The sequence below is a fragment of the Spea bombifrons genome, chromosome 1, assembly GCF_027358695.1.
Source record: "Spea bombifrons isolate aSpeBom1 chromosome 1, aSpeBom1.2.pri, whole genome shotgun sequence".
NCBI classification, from domain to species: Eukaryota; Metazoa; Chordata; class Amphibia; order Anura; family Pelobatidae; genus Spea; species Spea bombifrons.
The window spans coordinates 110,991,431-111,016,784 of record NC_071087.1 but is presented as its reverse complement, the minus strand read 5'-3'; the positions used below and the strand labels follow the sequence as shown (position 1 = coordinate 111,016,784).

Genomic DNA, 25,354 nt, shown 5'->3' with positions numbered 1-25,354 from the left:
CACACACAGGCTCGACAAACCCCAGGTGCCAGATACTGCTTGGCTAACTACCAGGAATATGAGCCCCCTGCTTGGCTGCAGGGGCACAGTGAAGCAGGTGCCGTCGAGGTAGAAGACAGGCAGTGGCACAGTAGGCCTCCGCAGGAAGGGACATTGTATGTATAGATGGGTATGTATAATGTAGGCTATCCAATCTACTTCAGCACCAAGTTCACCAGACTATGTGACTACATGTAGACTTTGAAATAAAAACAAAACAGCTCCTGGCAGTAGTCAGAGCTTACCTTTGCTTAAGTCTCCCTGGTTCCATAGCAGTTTGGTAATTTCATTGGTCCAGATCTCTTTTACTGCAGGATTGTCAGCTTGTAAGACCACTGTCTCTCTGGATTTTGGACGACGAAACCAAAGTTCAATCCTTGTGTCTCCATCTACAGAACTTTCCGTGATACCCATGTCAGCAGTCTATATGCGAAGAAATTCATAAAGCAGATTTATGATTTTAAATGTCGTACTTTTAAAATAGCAATATAATCAACAAAAGTAATGTGGCTTTCAGCTAGGTCTTTAAATATAAATAATGTACTTTATGTCTAGGTATAGACCATTGAAAAAGTTGTACACAGAAAGGATCCTTTGCAGTTGAAGGCTGATATCTTCTATCCTGGTAACAAATGTATGCACTGGAACAGATATTTAGTAAGCACACATGCCAAAACACACTTACAAATACACTCACTCCAACAAACATAAATACATACTAACTTCTTCCCTTCCTTACTCACAATTCAATATCTTGCTACTTCATTCACTCACTCCCTTTCACTGTTTATTTATAGCTGCTCATGACCCTGGCAGTCTCTTACTTCCACAACTGGAACTACTACTTAAATTTGAAGAATTTTGGAGCAGCCCACCCCTGTTCCTTTCATACAAGATTGTCTTTACACGTAAAAGTGGACTGTCACTTTCCAGATTATGTTTTGATCCTTACATCTCTGTATAGTTAATGCTGTTATTGTTTTAACTAGAATTTAGAACTTATTTCTGTTATTTTCTAGTACCGAAGGTTCACACACACTGTTGAAAAAAAAGCATGCACAGTCCAGGACATTTGTTAGATATAGGTTTGGCTGACAGTGGAATTACAGGGCATTGTTCATGGAGGGATAATGGGAAATGAAGGAGAATCAGACTTGGTGGGTGAGTGTTATATATAAAAAAATATAAAAACTAAACAGACACAAGTGATTTGTATTATTGACTTTAATAATGGGTTTATCTTTGATGTGTCTGTTCCCTTTTTATTGTATTTTAAATATGTGATGTTTTATATTCCAACAAAAGCGAGACCTCTTATCATTTAAATCCCCTTAAGCCCCTTTACAGGTTTGCAGAAAAACAGCAACATCCAATTTGAGAATTGTGGCTGGTTTTCCACTTTCAGTCTCCCCTCTTACCTTGTAAGCCTGTTTAAAGCTGTACGTTTCCATTCCTCCTTCAGCTGTCTTTAGTTTACTGAAAAGCAGAAGCTTCTGGAAGAGGAATACGTGCCGTAAAGACTTCTTTCTCCCTGAGCAAACTATAAAGACATCTTTGAGGAGAAGGCGACCATGCTCTTTCTCATCAACCTAGGTAAAATCAAGAAGCGTGATCAACTGGCGATACCCATCTGTATTACGTTTGCGAGACATTCAGGCCCGGAGCGGCCATCTGGCACACCAGGCAAATGGATATGTCTGTCCGTACGCTATGTCAGCATAAAACCATAGCATATTAATGTAGAATTTTTTGTACGTTTTGTGAATCTACAGTTATAATAGTTTTTAAATACTTTATCAGTACCTTGTAACAATTTTAATGTTGATTTCCAGAGCTGTTTTGAAATGAGACTAAGGGGTCTGCGGGAGAGATTCACTGGCCATTGCCATTAGTGTCCTCAGTTTCTTTTGAAGTTGCCTATGTTCGACTTTCTTACCAATGAGAAGGGCACCTGGGGTCTACATGTAATGCTACAGGGGAGGGTGACCAATTAGAGAAATGCCTACCTTCTCCATGTTACTCTATGGAGATGGGCAACCAATGAGAGGAGTGCCTACTTTCTCTATGTTACTGTAAGGGCAGTTTAACTTGTATGCGCCGTCTAATGCTAATAGTGGGGACATTCCTCCTCCAATTCCATCTTTGTCTATCTAGAAGCTATCTAGGCTCTAGAGAATCTCCATTTACCCAAGAGAGCGTGCAGATGTATTTACTTTTTAAAGCTTGAGCCCAAGTTTGATACTTCTCAGAATGTCAGCAGAATGATTATGGAGAGGGGCTCACCATTGAAGGTCTGCTTTAAATACAGGGACATACTGTATTTCATTTTCCATCTTTAGAATTTCAGTTACACATCTGTGTTCTAGGGAAAAGTTATTTTGCTCAAATAGGTACTTTACGTATATGTTATGCAAGGCTATATTTTAACTTAACACACAATAACTAGTTGTGTGTATTGTTGCATCAATAGGTTTATTTTAACAAAATATGTGCTTATTTAACTTTCTATAAATATACCATATTTGCTCGATTATAAGACAACCCCCCAAAATTTGAATATTAATTTAGGAAAAAAAGAAAAAACCTGAATATAACACTACCCTATAAGAAAAGTTTTTAAGAATAAAAATGCATTTTTTGTTTTTATTTCCTTTTATTTGCCAACCTGCCCCCACTTATGCACATCTGCCCCCAGATATGCCTTATACCCCCCTTTATGCCACTCTGCCCCCAGAAATGCGTTATACCCCCCTATTTGCTACTCTGCCTCCCTGATATGCATTTTAACCTCCCTATATGCGACATTTCCCCCTATATGCCACTCTGCCTCCCTGATATTCCTTTTTACCCCCTATATGCCACTCTGCCTCCCCGATGTTCCTTTTAACCCCCAATATGCCACTGCCTCCCTGATATTACTTCTAATCCCCTATATGCCACTCTGCCTCCCTGATATTCTTTTAAACCCCTATTTGCCACTCTGCCTCCCTGATATTCCTTTTGACCCCCTTTATGTCACTCTGCCTCTAGAAAGCCCTTATACCCCCCATATGCCACTCTTACCCTCCCCCGACTTACCAGTGCTTCCCTAGACTTGTCCCCCATGCTTCAGATTCCTTGGTGTCTAGTGGGGCAGCCGGTGGAGGTCTGCGACATGCGCGCAGACAACCTCCGCTGCTGCTGCCAACACTTGTGCAGGGCTTCTATGAATGAGCGGCGGAAGGTCATGTGATGCCGGCGCTCCTTCATAGAACCCCCAGAGGAAGTGCAGGCAGCAGCGGAGGTTGTCTGCGCGCATCGCAAAGACATCCACCGGCTGCCAAAGAGGTGAATCCAGGTGTCCGGAAACGCTGCGGGGGATCTGGATCTTAGTCTTGTAGTCAGACTTCTATTTGAGATCTGATTAGAAGATGACCCCAAATATAAGATGATGGTTATTTTTCAAAGCATGTCTTATAATGGAGCAAATTCGGTATATTTACAATATTTACATACACTACCATTCGAAGGTTTGGGGTCACTTAGCTGTTTTCATGGAAAACAAGGAAATTGTTAGGTGTGCTTACATAATTGCAAAGGCTTGTTTTAATAATTAATAATCAATTAGCATTTTAAACTTAACCTTGGGATGTGGAATGTACTACCTCAAACCCTCTGATAGCTTCAGCAGCCAGCAGATTTTTCCCATGATGCACCAGGGATCCCACAAGGTCACGGGCTGTGTGCAGAGACTGTCGTTCCTGCTCGCTATCTTGATCACACTCTTGTATCATTTCGCCCAGAAACCGTTGGTACTGGTCCAGTTGCTCCAGTGGTCTCTGCAAGATTGCCCATGATTCTTCCTCTTCTTTTTCCTTCTGATCCCTTCTTCTACCCTGTAAGAATAAGTTAGTGAAAGCCTACGCACATAGCACTACAACTGTATTAAAACTGCACCAGGCCTTTTAGGACCCCATTTCCCTGCACGCATACAAAATATTTCCAAATATTGTGGACTGCTGCATGTATGCCTAGCTTGCTTTGGCCCTTGAATGGGTTCCTAAGTTTCACAGAGATTTTGACACACGTCAAATGAAGATTTAAATCTAAAGGGGACTACTGGTGATTAATCAAGATAAACCCCTTCATGACCAGTGACGTCCAGGTACATCATAAAAAAATATCCCTAGCGGACCAAAGACGTACCTGGTAAGTCATGGGTTAGAAATGGTTACATATAGTCATGATCATGTGGTCACCGCTGTTCCTGACTTTGTGCACTTCCAGTCATATGTGACTGCTTCTACAGCCAATCAGATGCATGGATACAAGACAGAGAACAGTGAGAAACAGTGATTCCTATGTCCCAAGACCCAGGTTTTCCAAAATATTTTTTACCTGGCCCTAAGGAGTTAATTTTTAGTATATGCCTTAATAAATTGTGTCATTGTCATTGTTTAGTGGGGTTAGTTACTGGGAAATTAGTTAGCTAAAAACTAATCATAAAATTAATCAAAATGATTTAGCAATATGGGGTGGGCTTCAAATCAAGGCAGGTTAACACATATAGTTTTGGTTATTTTTCGCCCATTTATACTATCTGTGTATAATTTATATACCTGTATTGGTTTTTAATCCCATTTCTAAAAGGAATTATTTATAATAATAAAAAAACAGCCTTACTTGCCCAGAATAAAAAAATATAGTTTGTGTGAGTTCATTAAATGACACCTATGAGACATAGCACAAACACAAAAAATGTAGTGGTCCTTAAATATTTTAAATAATGAAATGAACACCTCATGCGTTACTAAAAGTGTTATAAATATATATACATACAAAATATATACTTAATTTGTTATCAGACTTTTTATTTCATTATAGCCAGCGTAAATTAAAAATTATTATTCTGCTTTGCTTGTAAGTGCTAACCAACCGCACGCCTCTGCCATCTCCACATCCCCCACAGTAGTGGAATGCTTGTATTATATGGGCGTTCCATGGACAAGTCATGCTCAAAACATTTAATCTCAACAAGCTGGTATCTAAGTGTAGAGGGCTAAAAATGTTGCTTGTTTACTGTTGGCAACATGGCTGTCTCCTAGGTGTTTCTCTTCTAATAGTAAAAATGGGAGCGTGGGACTCTGACTACCTGTACGTGCTTATACATGGTGCAGACTTCCTTGAAATCTATTTATACAAGGCTTTGTATTTTTAGCGTCTAACTAGTATATTACCATCAGTAACCTGGTAGCAGTGTCCTTTGAAATAAGTAACCCACCAGGGAAATAGTTAAAAGGGTCATTGATATTATGATATATATTTGTTTATGTAAAATTATACACTCAAAAAGCTATATTCCATTCTATATCTGCTTTCCGGGACTTGCATGTTCTGCTTTGTTCTCCCATGAGATTAGCCAGTATTCAGCCAGACGAAAGCAGATGACGTCACGCAAGTTGCAGTTCACTTACTAAATGATCTCTGATTTCTAGCCTTGCTTTTCAGAGGCACTGTTGTATAAATATTTTGATGTTTGTTCATTTTATTTAGCTACAGCAGTTGGGTAAAATCAAACCTCTCTCGTGACATTTTTTTTAAGTTATCAAGCCCCTACTCACATTGACATAACGTCAATTGACCACCAGGAGGCAGCCTTCTAAAAAGGTAGTTTGGGAACCAACCATAATGGGAGCAGCAGGATAAACAAGTACTTAACAAAGGATGATCAACTGCAGACATCTAATTCAACAGGATTTAAAGGGACACTCCAGCCATCCTATACACCTTAATGTATATCATAGCTGTGTGCTCTATTTAAATCTTCATGTTTTTCCCTATTGCAAATGGGGTCCTGCAAAATCCCCCTTCATGCATTTGCCCCTTCTCAAAATCCCTGCTAAATGCCACGCAGGAGATGTGTTACACCAAACACATCTCTGTGTATAGGATATACTCACCTTCAGTGAACTACAGCACTCGCTCAGGGAAAGCTGTGGGCAGGGTCTGTTCCAACCCCAGTGTGCTTGCATGGAAAGCGCTCCCATTGATTTCAATGCTCAGTAACAGAAATAGTCAAACCATGGAGAATGAGGGCAACTGCAGCGGCAGCTTCTGTATCAGGTAAGTGCACTAATATTTTTTTTCCATTTTGGAAGAATTATTTTATTTATATAGGCCCTCTTTACCTAATGCATCGGTTTTGTAATTTTTCTTGAATAAATGTATTTTAAGAAGGGCTGTGCGAATTATTGGCGCTACATAAATAAATGTTAATAATAATAATATAGCACCGACAATTTACGCAGAGCTTCTTGCAGTACATACATTTAACTAGAATAGGCAAAGACAAACCGATAATATTAGGTAAAAGAGAGCCCTTCTCACAAGCTTATAGATTACTTTAATATGGATTCTTTTATAGTGGGGGTCTCAGGGACATTAAATCAATTTCAGTCATTTTTATTGATCCATCTGTGCTGAAGCAGGGATATCCAGAAATCCTGGCCTATTTGTGGCCCTCTAGTGTTTTAATTCCTTCATCTATGAAACGCCAGCGTATTCTGCTGGGTTAATCTGTACAGAAGGACTGTTATTTCGTCAGACTACTATGAAAACAGAATAAGGTTTCTCATCTCCAACAGGTTAATGTGACAGACAATGGAACTGTCCACAGTAATTATATATATATATATATATATATATATATATATATAGAAAATACTATTCACAAATGTGGCAGTCCCACCTTATAAGCAATCACATCTGTCTGTATGTCTTACCTTTAAGCTTCCGCTCGGTGCAGGGAGGAAGAGCTCCACCTTCTGCCTGTTTTTTACATACAGAGAATATAAACGAAACTGATCCGCCTAAAAATAAAAGCAAAACCATAAAAAACTTAACAGCAAAAAAAAGACATGCCACCATAAATAAAATACTAAGTTCAGGCCTGTGCAGGACTCAGGAAGTACACAAAATTGCAAGCTTTCATTTTTGTATTTTCAGATGCCATCCATTACATTATATTTATATGTGAAGTGCTGGCATGTTCCATTGTGCTAAACTTTGCAATCTACAGATTGACAATACGATTAACACACATTAAAGCATACTGCTCTTGGGATGTCACAACTGTTTAGCAGAGGAATGTGCATAACACAAAATAAAAGGAATTGCTTTGGTGAGGTTAATTTGATTGTAGTGAGGGGGATGTGGAGAATTTAATGGCATAGAGATCTTAATGGTGGGGAGGATGGATACATTTTTCAAGATGGAGGTTGAGGGTAGTAGGAAGGAAGCTTGCATGTTTTTCTGAATATATAGTTTTTTCGTAAGTATTTAAAGTCAGGAAATAGCTCCAAAATTAAGCTTCTGGGTTTCCCCCATTTCCACTATGCGCAATTCCATCAGTGTTGAAGATACTTCAATCTACCCAAAAAAACAGTTTTCTTGTTTTGGCAGTGGTCAATGTTTTTTTCCGCTTTGTTACCAGAGAAGCTGTTTGATCAGCACGCTTATCTTTCCCCCAGAAGGTGCCTTGTATTTAAGAGGAAATGCAATCTATCTTTAATAGAACTACTGTGTACACTTCAGAATAATGCAAGATTTCCACTGGGGTAGGAGAAGGCTGCTACACTACACTACAGAAAGATTATTTTAGCGATCACTCGCTAGCAGACATAGTGCTACTACGTAGGAGATAATTTCTGGCTACCTGAGCCCACTTTGCTAGGTATTTCCTACTTTCCTGACACTCAAGGGATTTAACTGTATGTGACTATGGGAGATACTTTAAACGAGGTGGCTTACATATTGTAAGAAGCAGAATGAGACAGTTAATGGTTGAGAGACACAGCTCTGGAGTTCCCGCAGAAAGTACGTGTGGAAATTCAGAAGCTGCTCCAGGTTTCCTCTAAGTGCCAAACTAGCTGGACAAGATCTTCTCACTTCCAGAGAACGGCGCAGGGACTGCACATAGCTGCGTTCTGAGCATAAAAGATCTAACAGCAAGCGCTGTGGGGACCTAAAGGGAAAAAACACAGGACATTCCAGTGACATTTAATTAAAAGCAGACTCACAGTGATTTAATAAATATATGAAGTCAAACAAGATAAAAGAGAAATGGTTGAAAGGAGGAGGCTAGTGAACTAACTTTCTTCCTTCTGGTCTGGTGATCCCTCCCCAAGGAGCATCCGGTCCTCTTCCATCACCTCTGCTCAGAACATGGCCCCTCGGAGGGCTGCAGGTTCGATCTGCTAGCTCTCGACTGCTGACCTCTAGGCCTCGTATCCTAACGCCAACATCCGTCCTTCTGCTTTCTGGTTCTGGCACTAGAACCTGGCCTTCCTCCAATGACAGTGTCTGTAGGAGAAGGAATGAAGAATCTTACTTTCAATGTCAGGATTCTGCAGTTGTATCTTGGCTAACACATTTAAATGAGTGCATCAACTTGGGGAAACACCTTCATTGTCTGCATGATATTACAAGAACAACACAACCTTCACATTGTGCACTGTTAGGTATTTCTCTGCAGGATGGCAGATCATTTGGGGTAATATTTGGATCTTTAAACACATGTACTCACCTCTTCCTGGGCCTCCATTAGTTGTAGATGATGCTTTGTTGCATCTTGAGAACTCAGAGAATCCTGTAAATATATTCAGGGTCACGCACAGGAGCAGGTTTGTAAGCTAAACTTTACATGCTAAGCCAATAACATTCTCACCTCAGGAGTCTGTGGTGAAAGCCTGTCCTCCAGCTCTTGCAATCTCTGATTAGACAGTTGTACAAGGCGATGCAGGGCCTCATCTACTCTCTCGTACAACTCAAATGTAACTGTATCGTAAAGCCTGTTAATAAGAGGAATATTGCAATACTAGTCCCAAAGAAGACACTCCAAAGAAATTCACCAAAAATGATTCGGCCAAATTTTTTGTTTCGTATGTGTTGCATTCGTTTACAGAAAACAAATTCTGTTAGCTGCTCTTATGTTTCAGATGGAAATCAGAATTATCTTGCATCTTCTTTTTCTTCTGTCTTCACTTGCTGCTCCAAAGTCTACTTTCTTCATCTACTTCTTTGTGGACAGCAGGACATGACCTCCGGTGATCTTCTTCAAAATGGCAGAGCTTCAGGGCAACCCCCCCTCCTTGATTGGAGGAACTGGGAGAGAGCGTGTGTTCCTCCACTCGTGGGAGAGGATTTGTCCTGAAGCCAGGCCATTTTGTAGAGGTTCACTGAAGGTCGTATCCTGTTGTCCAGGGACAAGCGGACAAACTACTAAGACATCTCAGAGCAGCAAAGAAGATGCAAGATAAGCGGAGCTGCGCGTGAGAGTGAAAAACTCAACAAAATTAATTTTCAGAGATTCATACGAATTTGTGAAATTTATTAAAATTGCAATTCAGACGTATCTGAGTGCACAAATCTGGTGCATTAAGATGTTTCTTACATACAATGGGTTGGATTCATTGATGGAGGTAAATCTATTACAACTAATTGAACAGCAATCCTTGCATAGATTGCAAAGGGGAAAACCAAAATCTATTATCCCATGTTAGTTAGCGTAAAACATCCACAGTTAAGGTATTCTTCTCAATTTTAGACTATATAGAGATTGCTATTAACCGGCTTGTAATCACTGAAATTTAATCCAGTTCAATGAATCCCATATGTAAAACTAATTTAAAGCATTTTACTGTGAAGTATAGATGTTTTTTTTACAACTCATCAAAAGTGAAAAAAACAAGACAACTTTAAACCTTGTGTGCTGTCCATTCATGATCCCATTACCTCAAGTATGGTGACTTCTGCAGCCTTGCTACTAGAGTACCACCATCTCTTTGCAGCATCTGCAGTTTCTCATCACTCAGAGCTCTCTTCATAGCATCTCGATGATGGCAAATCAATGCTTCTGTATCCTGATAAATAAGTAGTAAAAATGTATAACATAAGAACTACCCTACATTGTTATAGTTCTGCTAATATGCTGCATGTATCTGTGCACACACCCAAAAATCACACCTGGGAACTCAGTCTCAGGGGGAAGAGGCAGATTCTCAGGGTCCGGAACTGACTCTTTCCTATTCATATATGAGACTGTCAATTGATGTTTTTGCAATTAAATATATGTTAAAATAACAGGTCAAAGTTTCTGAGGACCAGTATTTGGTTGACATACTGGTTAACATATTTGACGAATAACTAGGTAGAACCTTCATGGCTAATATTTCAAAAGTATAAGGTTCAGCTAATTTAAAAAGTTTTCAGACATGCCGATAAATATTTTTGAAATAGTAGTTTTTATTCTCCAACAGTGATATTGCAAAATTAAAACAGAAAGGAAAATATTTGAGCTCCCCCTTTTAATTCCAAAGATAGCGGGCAGACATTTTTGGCAATGACGTTGGGATTTCCTGTGTCGTGCTGAGGGTGTGAGGTGTTGGAAAGCTTAACTTACCTGTATACTGTCAGAATCTAGGTCTTGTGTGACCTCTTCCAGTGAGTGTAAGACATCAGAGCACAATGTATACAGATTGCCCAGAGACTACACAAGAAAAAAATCCATTAGAAAATACAATGGTAGGTTGACAACCACAAGGAGACACTGTATGCGTGCTCTGTGCATTACTCTTTTGAAAACATATTCTAAATGGTATAATTGGTAGGAGCGATCCAGCGCAAAGGAACATATAGCTTTCAAAGCATGCATAGTTTCCCATTCGGTTTGGAGATTCTAGGTGGGGGCATAGTGATGTAACTGCAGAGGTAATGGGGGCGAAGAAGGGCATCCTCTGCAACCCCATGTCCAGGGAGATCTTTGGTGACAAAAGTCCTAGGGGTCGGGGCTCTACAACGTAATTAGACACTTATTGTGTCTCTAAATTGCTTGTGTTTCATTTCCTGCTGAGCAGTGCTCACTCCAAGTTTAACAGTGCAGCCCTAAAGTACTGTCAGAATAAAAACCACATCCTGTAAAATTAAACAATGAGTCCTCTTAAGGCAGTCCTAACTTTTTAAATGTGTCATTCTTAGCTGTCTCCATCTTGATCTGCTCACTATAGAGTGAACAGATATTATTTAATATATAGAGCCAGAACACCCAAGCCTATTCAGCTATTTTAAATATAAATTCTATGTAATCACATTAAGCTTTTCAACAGGAAGCTCTCCCAAAATGCTCAACCATGTCATAGTACAGGGGTGGCCAGAGGGCCAAATGCGGCCCGCGAGACCTCGAGGTGGGGCCCGCATGAGATCGGCAGCCAGGACAACTGGGATCACAAGAGCCCTGCTGCTTAGCTGTGGGAGGGTCTTTTGAACTGCACAGAGGAAACAGAACCCAGCAGAGTCACGTGAATGTACGTGATATCACATGACTCTGCTCCAGTCCTGCTTCCTCTGTGCAGTACAAGAGAACGCAGAGGGAGGCCGTGGCCCCTGCAGTGCAGTGCAGGTAAGGGGATGGGGGAGGTTGTTTGAATCAGTATGCGTGATTGAGGGAATGAATCTGTGAGCGAATGAGTATATTAATGAATGAGTGTGTGTGTGTGTGTGTGATAGCATGGATGTGTAAGTGCTGGAACCTAGGCATGATGGGACTGTGATTGCTGTTAGCAATCACACTCCTATCATGCCAAGTCAGCCAGTACATGCTAAAACCTGGCTAGCTGCCCCCCTTGTGTATTGATGCTGCCAGCAGTATGGGGTATGCACATCACTTACAGCCACCCTGCACCAGCATCTACTGGCTGACTTGGCATGATAGAAGTGTGATTGCCACCAGCAATCACAGTTCCATCATGCCTAGGTTCCAGCATTTACTGGTTGTCTGGGTATGATAGGAGTGTGATTGCTGTTAGCAATCAAACTCCTATCATGCCAAGTCATATTGTTGTTTGAACTTTTATTAAAAGTGTGGGATTTTTTATTATTATTTTTAAAGGTGGGGGGTCATTTTCGGTTTCGGCTAAGTGAACTCTGAATTTTCGGCTTTGGTCCAGAATTTTCATTTTGGTGCATCCCTAGGATAAATAGAACTATTTCATTTTTAATTATCCTGAATCCTGAATTTGTAGTCACAAAACTTTCTAGGCCTAGAAATCAGCGAGAGGAAAAGTAAGGTTTTTGTGTCATTTACTTTATTTTAATCTGCATATCTTATTAAAGGCCATATTTTCTCACAGTGAAAAATGAGTGCGGCTCGTGCACATATACAATTCTGATGAAGTGGCCCACTGCAGAAAAAACTTGGACACCTCTGTCATAGTACATAAAAAATCTTAAACATTTCTGTGTTGTTTTCATGCGATTAAATGTCCAGAAGAAAGAATAAAATGGCAGGTCTACCAAGGTTTATTTGCTTGACATCCTAGAGAGTGCAACTAAAGTAAAGCTGGAATACCAGTAATGTTTAAGCAATTTAGCAATGATATACAACGGGGTGATTTCACCACTCAATGACTAGTTTTTGGGTACTACTTGCACTTGATATGTTCTAGGGCTGCAACTAACGATTATTTTCATAATCGATTAGTTGGCCGATTATTTTTTCGATTAATCGATTAATCGGATAAAAAAAATGTAAATTTTCAATTTATTTAAAATAATTTAATAAGGTAACGTAGAATGTAAAAAACAAACCGCAGAACAAAAAAAACTTTGATAAAAATGCATTTCTTGTTTTTATTTCCAACCCCCCCAGTTATGCACATTTGAGCCCATGCTTGCCACAGTGCCTCCCACATATGCCACATACCCCCAGACATGCCACACTGCCCTCTCCACATATGCCTTAAATACCCTAAATGCCATATATACCCTATATGCCATATATACACCCCCTGATATGTCACTCCGTCCTCCCAAGGTATGTCGTATACCCCCCGATATGCCATAGTGCACTCATAGGTTTGCAGACTCGTTCACAATACTTTTATAAATAAATACAGGGTTAATCTTCACTGCCCCAGGATTTAGATTCCCCTCAGTTTGCCCCACTTTACCTCAAACTGCACCTTAAGTTAACTTTATTAAATTAATTAAATTAACCCTCAGTCCTCATCATTAAATTAACCCTGAAGAGAAGACCCCATTAACCATAACTGCCCCTAAATTAACCCTAAACACCCCATCAACCACAACTGCCCCTAAGTTAACCCTGAAGACCCCATCAACCACAACTGCCCCTAAATTAACCCTGTAGACACCATCAACCACAATTAACCCTAAACACCCCACTAACTATAACTGCCCCTAAATTAACCTAAAGACCCCACTAACTATAACTGCCCCTAAATTAACCCTAAACACCCCACTAACTATAACTGCCCCTAACTTTCAGCAGCCCAAATATACATTTTATACTCACCAGTTAGATGAGTTCTTGAGCCATGTAGACGGTATAAGAAAAGGGGCGGAGCCAATCGGCACTTTGACCCGCCCCTTTCTTTCTCCCTGTCCCTCCCAGCAGTCACTGCCGATTGGCCCCGCCCCCTTCTCGCTGTCCCTCCTTGCAGCCAATCGGCAGTGACTGCAGGGAGGGACTGGAAGAAGGAAGTGGGGGGGGCAATCGGCAGTGACTGCAGGGAGGAACTGGAAGCAGGAGCTGCAGCTGTGAGTCAGACACTAAACGGATTATAAAACGAGGGGTATTTTTCAGAGCATTTGCTCTAAAAAAACCCTCATTTTATAATCGATAATAATCGATTCAACTAATCGATAATGAAATTCGTTGGCAACGATTTTCATTATCGATTATTATCGATTTTATCGATTAGTTGTTGCAGCCCTAATATGTTCACTTGCATATAAACACCACACACAGTAAATGTCTATTTGTATGACTTACCTGCTGGCCCCACACACACTCAGTGTGAATATAAGGTCTTTCTCCCCCAAGAAACTCTGGCAACTCTTCTGAATCAATGAATTGGTTCAACTCTGATTGTAGAACCACTACCTGTGGGAGAAGAAAGTCTGTAAGAGCAGTATAAAAACTGTAAAACAATATATGTATATAGTACATGAATGGCTTATGGAGTATTATGCTATATAGAAAAATATAGGCACTTTTTAACAGTCTATGTAATACAGCTACTTTATAGCTGAAAGACACTGCACACTGTTAAATTCAATCTACGATAGTTCTCCATGGATCAGACAGAGCTTATTTAACCACCACAACCTACACATGAATGATCAGGCAAAAACACAGCACAACAGCATCTCAGAACACAAGAAAACTTTTATAAGACAGGTGAATGAATGTATATATAGGAAGCTTGCCTGTGAATTAAAGATGTCGCATGGAACTGCAGGATAGTTTTCTGTGTTACAGAGAAATAAAGCGCGGTGTATACAATGGCATGTGGAGTCCTGTGGATAAACACATATAGGACATTTTAATGATTTAACCTAATAGTATTTGTAGATAAGACTACTTTTATAGCACATACACTGATGTATATGGCAATGTATAAACTCTGCTTTTTTATAATCTATATAGCCATGTATATATTATGTTGTCTCATACAAAGCTGTACATTTTGTACCTGGCTACCTTTGCAGCAAATACTGTTTAAATCATCACTTTTCTCTTTCTGTTTATAAAAAACACATTAAGCAGCCTATGTATTAAAAGAATAATTAAAAACAATAAGAAAAAAATCCCTGCACTTTTATAATAAAATATTAATACATGACTATAAAGAAAGAAAAGTCCACCCTTATCCCAAATAAATAAACAAGACATTAAGTGACCATAAATGTTACTATTTGAGGGCTTAGCACAAGTGTTACCCAGTGGTAATGGTGCTAGTATATTGTAAAACAAAAAAAAAAATTTTTGTTAGTACCCCATGACTTGTCCCCCACTGAACTTTTGCTACATTAGATACCTTACTGTCTTTCAACAACTGGAGAAGACCCTCTTTGTTTATTGTGTTGTCTTGTAGATCGAATAGAAGAGTCATGCCCCATTCACGAAGCTCGGGTCTAAAAGATGGGAAAATGTCAGCTCTTTGTCTTTTATTTACATATTCACTTTAATTATAAATAAAATATTATGAATATTATGACTCAAACTGGCAGCATTACTGTGCATGTGCAGTATGCATTTCCCAGCCCCAAATCCCGCCAAGCTCTACCTCTGTCCCAAAAACCAGGACAGAAGTAGAGCTGGGTGGGACAGCGTGACAGAGTGGCAAAATCAGGACTGTCCCACATAAAACAGGACCGTTGGGAGGCATGATACAGCAATATCTGTCACCATGGTGTTCTCTATATCCTGTGTAGCATTTTAATACACAAAAGGATTTTAAACGTTAAGAGCATAAACGGTCATAATCTAACAGATGTTAAGAGGCTCCAAAGTATTTTTATAAACTTTTCTCTGAGAGTGTGGTGGGTAAGTGGAACAACCTTCCATCAGTGAGCGTTAAAGAAGCTTGGGTATTTAAGCAACAGAGTCATAACTCGGGGGTTTAGTTCCTGGGGTCGTGGCAGACATCCTGCCCCACAGTGACGTTACACCTATTTTGGGAAGCAGAAAGAAGTCTATGTATAAGTGTCTGTATATGGATGTGTAATTGTGTGTGTGAGCATGGATGTGTAATTGTGTATGTAAGTGGGTTGAGATGGAGTGTGTGTTAGAATAAATGTGTAAATGTGTAAGTAAGTGTGCGTAGTTTGTGTAAGTGTGTTTACATATGTGTGTGAGTGTATATTGGGGAGAGGGGTAAAGAAGGTACAAAAAAGCCGAGGGCAATGATGGCACATACCAGCTGTTTGGGACAAAGATGGTAAAGATAAGCTGCTTGGGGGCACTGACAAATTAAGGCCAAAGACGGCACAGGCAGGCTGGTTGGGGGTTAGGATGGCACTGATAAGCTGCTTGGGGCAAAGGCGCTCAAGCTATTTGGGGCAATGGTGGCACTGTGGCACATGTTGCTTGTTGAGATTGGGGGGCCAAGGGCATTGTTTGCACCAGGGCCTTGTGGTTTCTAGTTATGCCCCTAAATAATTTATATAAGTTGATTTTATACATCTACATATTACTTTCTCTCAGCCCTGCCTTCATTCTCTGTCTTCATACCTGAGAAGAGAGTGAAGATATGAAAGTGTATCCACAAATTCACTTTGGCTGTAAGTGGACGGAGCTTTGTCAGGGCATAAAATTAGCAGCGCTTTCTTGTCTCTGTCCTGTCCTCCTGCCAAATAAAAACAGACACCCCGCTAAACAATGGAAAGTATGTCAGCCAATGTTTCATTTTTTTTCTGGGATCTGGACTTCGTTTTGTATTTCTGGACAACAATGTTAGTAGTAATTCTTACCAGTCAAACAGAAAAAACCTGATTCCAGTAAGTCCCAGTTAACATCTTTATGCAGACGTTTGAAATTAGCAGTAGAGGATTCTGGCGGTAAAGTACTCTGAGACGGTGACTGATTTGGTTCATCTTTTAATTCCAAACATGACAACTCATCTGCTTGGCTGACTGCACTCAGGAGAGGAAGTTCTGCTAACAAATCAATGAAAAACATAGTTATACGTACAGACACGATCCTTAAGCTGAGATGATGAACAAGGTGTATTATAATATGGTAAATCCTTTTATAACAATCTATCTTAGTTAACTTTTTAAATTACTATTTGGAAAGAACAGTAAATATTAGGTAGGGATTTTCAACTTTGTCCATGGAGGACTTATATTTCCCAAAGTTTTATTCAGAGCTTGACTTTTGCAGGGCCCTCATTGGCAACATCATGTAACCAACATGTGAGAAAACACTGAGAACTTGAGAGAACTTGTTTTTTCTCATGATGACTACCCAGCAACCAAGGGTGTTGCTAGGTTTTAAAACAATCTGGGATAAAGCCCAGTAATAACTGAATGCACCATGTTTTTTCTGCAATTCCTATACCATATATATATGTCAATATATATGACATTCAGGTGAGAGCGCAGGGCCCTCATAAGTGCTGGGCTCAGTTTTGACCTATACAAATGACTCCCTTGTTTCATTAAATCAATGTGTGAGATGGACAACCCTTATCAAAGGTATGTAATTAAGTTGGAAATTGAAGGGGCATTCTAATGCTCAAAACAGTCTCACCAAACATAAGGCATATTAATGTATTACAAAAAAAACAATGAAATTGATCAAAATGTGCAGCTGCCGAGGAATGTCCCATTCTATAACTACCAACAGTTTGGGTTGCTTGATTTCAATGGAAGTGACAAGTGTGGGTTCTCAATAGACTCCCTGAAACTCTGGTAATAGCTTGAGATAGGTGGAGGTGGACACCTTGCACTTTCGCAGTCCTGAACACATCTTGCAAGACAGGAATTGGCAACTTGGGATAAACCCTAAGGATTCTAAGGAATCCCTTTCTAAATTTGGAGGAACATTAACAGCAATGAAAATCTAGGACTCAGGTATGATTTGCATTAAAGTCAATGTGAGAACTGGAGTGTTCCTTTAAGACCATACTTATGTTATTAGCATACAATAAAGGAATGTGATATTCAATAATGAACCTGTTTTTTCCTAGGGGTTCTGTTTGCAAAGTGGTTAGCACTATCTTCATTTCATTATTTGTACAATATTATCAAGTCTTACCCTTATGATTTTCATCTTCCATCTCCTCATGGTCTATGTTATCTTCTTCGTTGACTTTGGTTTTCCTGAACACCTCTATTGGTTCTTGACTTGCATCAGTATTGACCTCATTGGCATTACTGGTTTCTTTCCTTGCTTCTGGTCTTAAAGGTCCCCTTCCCCTTTTGTTTCTCTTTTTTCTTCGCCCTCTGCCTGTCTTCTGTGGAGTATCAGTAATCTGGCTCAGATTAGGACTATTATCTTTCTCTGTGTGCAGTTTTGTCTCAACAGAAGGTGTTGGAAATACTTCTGCAGAGATGTTTTCTCCAGGTCCTCCCTCTGCCTTTGAGGTTTCTTGACCATCTGCCCATGTTCTATCTCTTTTGGTCAGTGAGGACTCTAAAATATGAGATTCAACCTCATTTGTATCCTCTGTAGTTTGTTTGTATAGCATCTCTGAGGAATCCAGTTCAAAGCTTGTTGGGCTGTTGCCTACCATTTCCCTATTTTTGTCCTTTGTGTTATTTTGGCTATCTAGAGATGAATGTTGTATAATGTCTTCAGAGAGATCTCTTTGGCAATCACTTGAAATGTCTTGAACATTTTCTGCACAAATAACATCCCCTCTTTCTCCAGGAATATCCATTTTAAGAGAACCCCCTTCAAGAGCCTTTGATAACATCTTGTCATCTATAAGTCCACCCGTGGAAATGGTTTTGTCAGCTCCCAAGCCTTTCTCCCTCTGATCCTGTGAACAGTCTTTTAACATCCATGATTGGCTTTCAGAGGTCACCCAAACCTGTCTGTCAGAAGGTACATCATCCACATCACACTTCTGGAACAGACTAAGGTCTTTCTTCCATTCATTCATCAAATCTGATTCACTGCTATCAACATCCCAGTAACACTGTCTATCTCCTGTGGACTCACACTGTCCTCCAGCAGCTGCTGTACACAGCCTTTCCTCCCAGGTTTCCTGAGCCATCCCTTTCAAAGTACTCAAAGACCCAATTTTTCCTGGCCTTTTCTCATGCAGCCAAGCCTGATGCCCCTTCTTTTTACCTTTTCTGCTTGGAGCAGTCTTTGCTCTAGATAGCCAGGAATCCCTGTAGCTCTCTGTATTTTCTCCTGTTGCTTTATTTGGGGGACTCAGCTCCACATATTCCCCTTCTACACAATCCAGTATAGTACCAGAAACAGACCCCATTGCATGGGACACAGTCCCTTCTCTCCATTTCTCCATATGTTGTTGACTATTGGTTACTCGAGGTTCCACCAAGTCAACACTAGTTATGCCGCCATCACCCGGGCTCCTGCATTCTAGAGGAGGCAGTATAGGACATGGAGGGCATTTCCTACCTACAATAAAACCTTCCTTATGGATGAAACGTGGATATATAACTTCAGCCCACTGTAGTCTGAGAACTTTCTCCTCCACAGCTGCCAGACAATTTTCCAGTCGTACCGAGCTCCGATCTTTATTGATACTATTAAGCCATTCAGCAGAGAAAATAAAGGAATGTGAGCTTTCGTGAACCACAATTTCCTGGATGCCACTACCATCTTGGGAGAGACACTTCAACACAAGGCGTGGCGAGCACTCTAGATATGGTACAACCTGCAAGTAAAAGTCTCCAGGTTTCAGAAAGTGCCACGGCAGGGAGGAGAGTTGGATCAGGATCTTGTCACCAAGACAGAGTGGCCAGCCTTCATGGAAAAAGAGGAATCCACTGTACTGAGACTGCCAAAAAAGGTGGAAATTTTTACCATTAAAAACAGGATGTATGAGAGGAGTAATAAAAATATTTAAGGGATAGTTTAATGTCCCTGACAGCCCCACTATGGAAAAATTCATATTAAAATATTCTTTAACATACAAAACAAAATAAAAATACAGCACTTACCTGACCTAGATGTTGCACTCCTGCTGCAGCAGTTGTCCTCCTCCTTCATGGTCTGACACTTCTTGCCACTAATTGGCTGTTTAAAGCAGTCAATCAATGATAAGAAAGTGCTCCTGCTGAAATCAACAGGAGGATTTGCAACACTTGCGCACAGGGGTCTGAACAGCCCCTTCCCACTGCATTCCTTGAGCCAGCGTTAGAGCTAACTGGAAGTTATTATATAGTGGGCAGGAAGATGTGTTCACTGAACACATCTTTAGCATGTCAGTTACCTGGGGTTGTGGTGAGGGGCAAATACATGCATTTGACACTAAAGTGCATTGATGGCCGGAGTGTGCCTTTAAACAAAATTTAATTTAGAACAATGTAAGCACATACAAAAAAAGGTAAAAGCTTTCCACTGCTGTATTAGTTTTGGCTAATAACGTAAACACTAAATAAAGCTCCGTGATTAAAATTATAATCATCGTAAGATAAAGAAGAGGAAATGCTGGCAAGCTGACACTTCTATTTAGGTGAAAGTAAAAAATATTTTAATGAGGATACAATTAGGGAGGCAGTAATCCGAGATTATACAGCAATTATCAAACATGATACTTACACAGGCTTGGTGTTGTACATTCTGTAAGATTCTCTTTGCTGGTATTAGGAATTCTAAAGTGTATCTCAGGGGATCCTCGCGATATGTCCTCTCCAACACTGAGAACACCTGAGACAAAAGTGTTGGGGCTGTCACTTCAAAGGGGGGATACAAGGAAGAGAGCGTGGTCTGCAGGCAATCCTCAACAGACTGGGGGGTCTGAAAGATAATATTGACACTCTGTTATATCACGCTTCACTGAACATTCATTCTACTAAAAAGCTCATGGGCTTCTCATGTCATTAGAAGTCAAATACTTTTGCTGTGTCATGTTTCATTTTATGTTCCATTGCATGGTTTTGACTGTTGCATCTTATTTTGTCCTATGCGTGTAGGCTGAAGATTTTAGGTAGTTCTCTGCATAGAGGTTAGTCAAAGTTGAAAAAGTGCTGCCAATCAGCCACATGCACTTGGCTTTGTGCTACCTGGGAACACACCAGTGAAAACAGCTTATGAATAACTGGAACAGCTACTATTAGACAAAACAATATTTAGACAGTGAGCCACAGAGAAGACTTAGGAGACATTAAATAAACTGTCTGAGTTTGTGAGTGAGTCACTGACCATCCCTAGGCCGTACCCTAACCCAATGTTGTAGCCTTAGACTTATTGGCATCCTAACCTGCTGTGAAGGTAATTACATGTATTTCATGTCACGTATTTGACTTACATGTCTCTATTAACCATTAGATTCCCAGGTAGCATGCTAACCACAATACGTATTATACCACTAGATGTCTTGTATTATAACTCAATCATCCACAGTCAGCTTTGACTATACAATGCCCTAATCTAGATGCCAAATTCTGTAATTATTTTTGAGATGCGTAACATAAAACTACATGGAAGGATTTACTCTGTATTCTATAAGTTTAGCATCTTATTACAGGAAAGATGTGTTTTTTAATCACAAAGGCTTATAACAAACAGATATAAAAGTATAGTGCAACTTCCACTTTAAATGCAAATAGGTACAAGCATTTTTTAGTTATGGAGTTAGAAAATAAGGCTTCTTTCTTCTGCCGCTTCCAAAAGTACGGAACATCTTGCACATGCTTCTTTCACTCTTTTCAATCAATGTTGGTAGCTTAAGCGAATCACAGATCTCTATAAACACTGATGTTTTGCTAGCACACATACAATTCGCTTCTGTTACCCCCACTAATTTCATTGGGAGGATTACGCAGTAATAAGCAGGAAGCAGAGGTAGCCAGTGGAAGAGTTAAACACAATTTAAAGGACTTTACTGTTCCTTCAACACCCTAGTGGCCAATGGAAAGGTCCAATCCGTAGGGAGAGCCTAGTTAGTGGGCCGCTCTCGCCACTTTACACATAGTGGTGAGTTTTAATAGAGGACTAGAGTCCCTGTAGTACATTCTGAGACATTGCAAAGATCTATAGGACCAGTTGTAGGCCAGCCTCCTGGAGTAATTGAAGGTGGGAACATTGGTTCCTGGAGAAACTGGCTTGTGTGAGTAAAAAAACAGAGGTGATGTAGTTAGTGGTCGAGCCATTATCTGTAAAGCTGGTGTTTTAGAGTTAGAGGAGAAGTGTAGAATGTGTTAAACATGGAGCTTGTGTGGTTTATAAGCTCTGCTCCTAGGTTTTATCACTAAAGGGAGAGCTGTTTCAGCTCCCTCACTTCACTTCACTATGCTTTATGAAGGCAGACACTTGCAGATTTTTGGCCTGGTATAATGCGTTATTCACCAGTTTTTTGGTAAGTTAATGTGAGATGAAACATTTAATCATTAAGTCAGCTGTGCATTGTGGTCTAGCCGTAGCCAGTGTCTTCTGCAAAATCTGGCCTTGCATCAGTCTTGGTCTATTGCGCTTGTGCAATCATTATAGTGTAATTGTTGAGACAGATTATTTGATAAACAATGACTTTGAGCATCAAATAACCAGCAAATTTGCATGTTTGTGAATAAATAAGTATTCCTTATTGTGCACATATGTAAATTTCTTCCTGTATAAAACTATATCTGCATCACATGTATACAATGACATTGGTTATGTGCGAAGGTCTCTGTAGTCCAGTATGCTTTGTATCTGTATCCTATATGTTGAGATATTTGTCTTGTGTCTTATATACGGATGTGTGTGTTAGTCATGTGTGTGTGTGTGTGTGAAAATCTGTGGGATGTATTTGTGTCTGGGTCTCTCTTACAGCTGTTCCGTTCGGTTAGCCAAGATAAGTTTTGCTTGTGTCCAAGTTTTAGAAACTCAAACTACTGAACGGAACTTAAGCAAACTTTTTTTCTAAAGGGGTGGGGGGATAACATTCTGGATCCAGATTTTTAGAGCCAAAAATCCCTCATCACACAAACACAGCATGTTAAAATGCCTTCTTCTCTTCACTTACATCTGTATCTGTGTGTTTACAGATGTGTTTTGCTAGTGGGGGATGTGTAATTATTATTGATTGCCATTATAAGAAAACAGTTAACCAAGAAAATGCTTGCTTGCCTTTTCCCATTTTTGTACCAGATGAAAGAGTAGACAAATCAGAAGGAAGTTGAACTATCCAACAGTGCAAAGGGTCATAGTGTGGATCAGATTTCTTCCATCCCTCTGTGTAATTGCATGTGTGTTTGATTTATATCAAAGGATTTTAGAAATCCTCAATCATTTCAAAGTTCTGGCTTTATAAACAAAAGAAAATTTTGTTTCTTTTATTAAAAATTGTATTATTCAAGAGGCTTTGTGGGGTATATGTTTCTCTTTGGACTAGTAAAAGTTAAGTAGATAGAAAAAGTGAAAAACAGAACATAGAAATGTACTGCAACAGTTATTGGTAATAACATTTCATTAAGGGACACAGTTTAATGCTACGTAATAATACTATAATAATGTAATAATAATTCTGAAGGATTTCACTAAAGAGGTAGTTTTCTGTTGTTATCATTCCCTCGCTTGTCATATGCATAATGGAAACAGTGAGGTTTCTTCAAAGTGACCTTACCAGGTGATCTATGCATCATACTGGGCCAGCTCAGTCCCTCTTGTAGAGGTTCACTGGGGTTGTATAGTGAGGTCAAAGAGTTGAAACTACAACTCCTCTGCAATCTCCCACTTTAGTAAATAAATGCATTATCCCACTTTAAAGAATAAACTCATTGTCTTTACATGGAAGATGAGGAGAACATAGACCCTTATTCATGTGGCTGTTTTAGTATATCAAAGATTACTAGGCAGACTGTGTACAAATGGGACCCACAAGTGCTGTAGGAGCTAAATAGCGTAGTCTCTGATTGTGTTGAAACGGATTTGTTTATGTATGAATATAAATATGTTTCAATGTATATTTTTATGGTACATGCACTCACAATGGGTTTGTGAGTATGTTAGGGAAGTTATATATAAATATTTACAGATGCTTGCGTTACATTCCGTGCATGCTTCATTTCAGTGTGCATGTGTTTATATATATATATATATGTGTATATATATATATATATATAAAGATAGAGTCTACTTTGTTTCATTGTATATTTTTGTGTGATTACTATACAGTGGAGGTGTGTGTTTCAGTGTGCATATATCAATAGACATTTTATGTGTGCGTGTGTGTTCTTTCTCAGCCATAACACCAGCTGCAAGTTATTAAATGTGTGAGATCATTTCTTCCTGGAGAGGGAGGAAGAGAGGATACAGACAGAAGAAGAGAGGTAATGTGAGGGAGAGAGATGCAGACATAAAGAAAGACGAAAGGAGAGAAGAAAGATGCTGAGCTGCAAAAACCCAAGAAAAAGAGATAAGGAGGAAAAAGACAGAGAAAGAGAGGAATGAAGCCAGATGCTGGACAGAAGAAGTAACACTGCTGCCAGATTAACCCATTCTCTGCTCTGCTGGAGGAATAGGTATTAATGTATACATCAGGGTCACAAAGAATGAGACCTGTCCATCACAAAGTTACCTGTGTCTGTAATCAGAATTTTGGCATACAGCTGACAATCTCACGATATGTTTATATGTATGTGTGTATGTTTGTATGCTTGTGTGTATGTTTATATGTATATGTGGTAATGTTTATATGTATATGTGGTAATGTTTATATGTATGTGTTCATATGTAGGTGTGTGTATGTGAATGAACATGTCTATTTAATAGGATACATCGAATTAGTATAACATGGTGTATAGCCCTTCCAGAACAAACGGCAGATGCCCCAATACCTTTTTTTGGAATAGTAGGTTATTGGAAGCAGAAAGCTAGGTGGAAACAGACAAAGGAAGAATGAGCGGAGAAAGAGTGAATGGCAAGAAAGAAGGTGACAGAAAGAGACAGATACCTCTGCAGGGAGGACAGAAGGTTTATGGCAGTCAGTTTGGATGTAGGGAGTGAGACAGTGGCAGGCAGAGGAGTGCCCCCCTCACCATGTCTCGCTGCGGATGTGCAGTCACATTTCTGTGCAGGCCGGCTCTGCAGCTTGCTTGCTCTCTCTGTCTCTCTCTCTCGGGTTGCTTTCCTGCAGCTCTCTTCTGGTGACGCACTCCCGAGCAGTCCTCTGTCTGCAGTCGTTACTATGTGAAAGTCAGCTCTCAATGCATCCCTCCTCCTATTTCTCTCTCTCTCTCTCTCAGCTTCCCTCACACTGGGGGACCTGTTAGGGGGGTTTGCATAATAACACCCCCCCTCTTTATTTCCTCACCGCCTCTCTCTCTGATCAGCTCTCTTTCCTCCCCCTTTCAATGTTTAGAGACTCTTTGATTGCCCGAGGCGTGTGCAACTGTGATCCATCAAAGAGTTAACCGTTCAGATTTTATTTTCTCTTTGTTCTCTCAGAGTGGAACTAAACCTTCACCCTATTAGTCCCTTAAAGTCCCCGCCTCTTTCCTTTTAATCTTCTTACTCACCATTCTCTTTGTTTCTTTTTTGTAGTTTTACTCAATTAACTTTTTTCAGTTTCTTCACTCTTTCTCCCATTCTTCCAAAATCCACCCCTTCAGTACACCTTTCCTCTTGCTCTGTTATTTCTGTATCCATCGCTTACATTTCTTTACTCCCAGTCACTGAGTTAGAAGTTGCTGTGACAGACTAGCCTAGCTCCCCCATTTTCCTCTCCCCCTCTCTCCCGCCTTGCCTTCCCACTTTACCTCCCCCCTATTCCTCTCACTTGTCTTTCCCCCTCAAAGATTTTTGTGTCAGACAGAAATATTAAGGGAAATGTTTCAGATTTTCGCACTGGTA

The 25,354-nt window shown here is 40.0% G+C and overlaps 1 protein-coding gene across 1 annotated transcript in view; it reads right to left on the bottom strand.

Annotated features, from left to right (window-relative positions):
• Positions 1–24,713, bottom strand: part of ARHGEF40 (Rho guanine nucleotide exchange factor 40) — a 28,058-nt gene extending 3,345 nt beyond the window's left edge. Inside the window, exons 1-18 of the mRNA XM_053468541.1 lie at positions 24,541–24,713; positions 20,123–20,320; positions 17,639–19,358; positions 16,351–16,536; positions 16,112–16,226; positions 14,916–15,012; positions 14,305–14,394; positions 13,868–13,978; positions 10,478–10,564; positions 9,811–9,938; positions 8,744–8,867; positions 8,603–8,665; positions 8,171–8,379; positions 7,828–8,041; positions 6,801–6,887; positions 3,684–3,914; positions 1,458–1,628; positions 285–462 (exon numbers count right to left, since the gene is read on the bottom strand). Coding sequence (XP_053324516.1) covers positions 285–462; positions 1,458–1,628; positions 3,684–3,914; positions 6,801–6,887; positions 7,828–8,041; positions 8,171–8,379; positions 8,603–8,665; positions 8,744–8,867; positions 9,811–9,938; positions 10,478–10,564; positions 13,868–13,978; positions 14,305–14,394; positions 14,916–15,012; positions 16,112–16,226; positions 16,351–16,536; positions 17,639–19,358; positions 20,123–20,320; positions 24,541–24,543 — 4,012 coding nt within the window. The 5' untranslated portion in view covers positions 24,544–24,713. The remainder of the gene's footprint in view (positions 1–284; positions 463–1,457; positions 1,629–3,683; positions 3,915–6,800; positions 6,888–7,827; positions 8,042–8,170; positions 8,380–8,602; positions 8,666–8,743; positions 8,868–9,810; positions 9,939–10,477; positions 10,565–13,867; positions 13,979–14,304; positions 14,395–14,915; positions 15,013–16,111; positions 16,227–16,350; positions 16,537–17,638; positions 19,359–20,122; positions 20,321–24,540) is intronic.
• Positions 24,714–25,354: the final 641 nt, after the last annotated feature.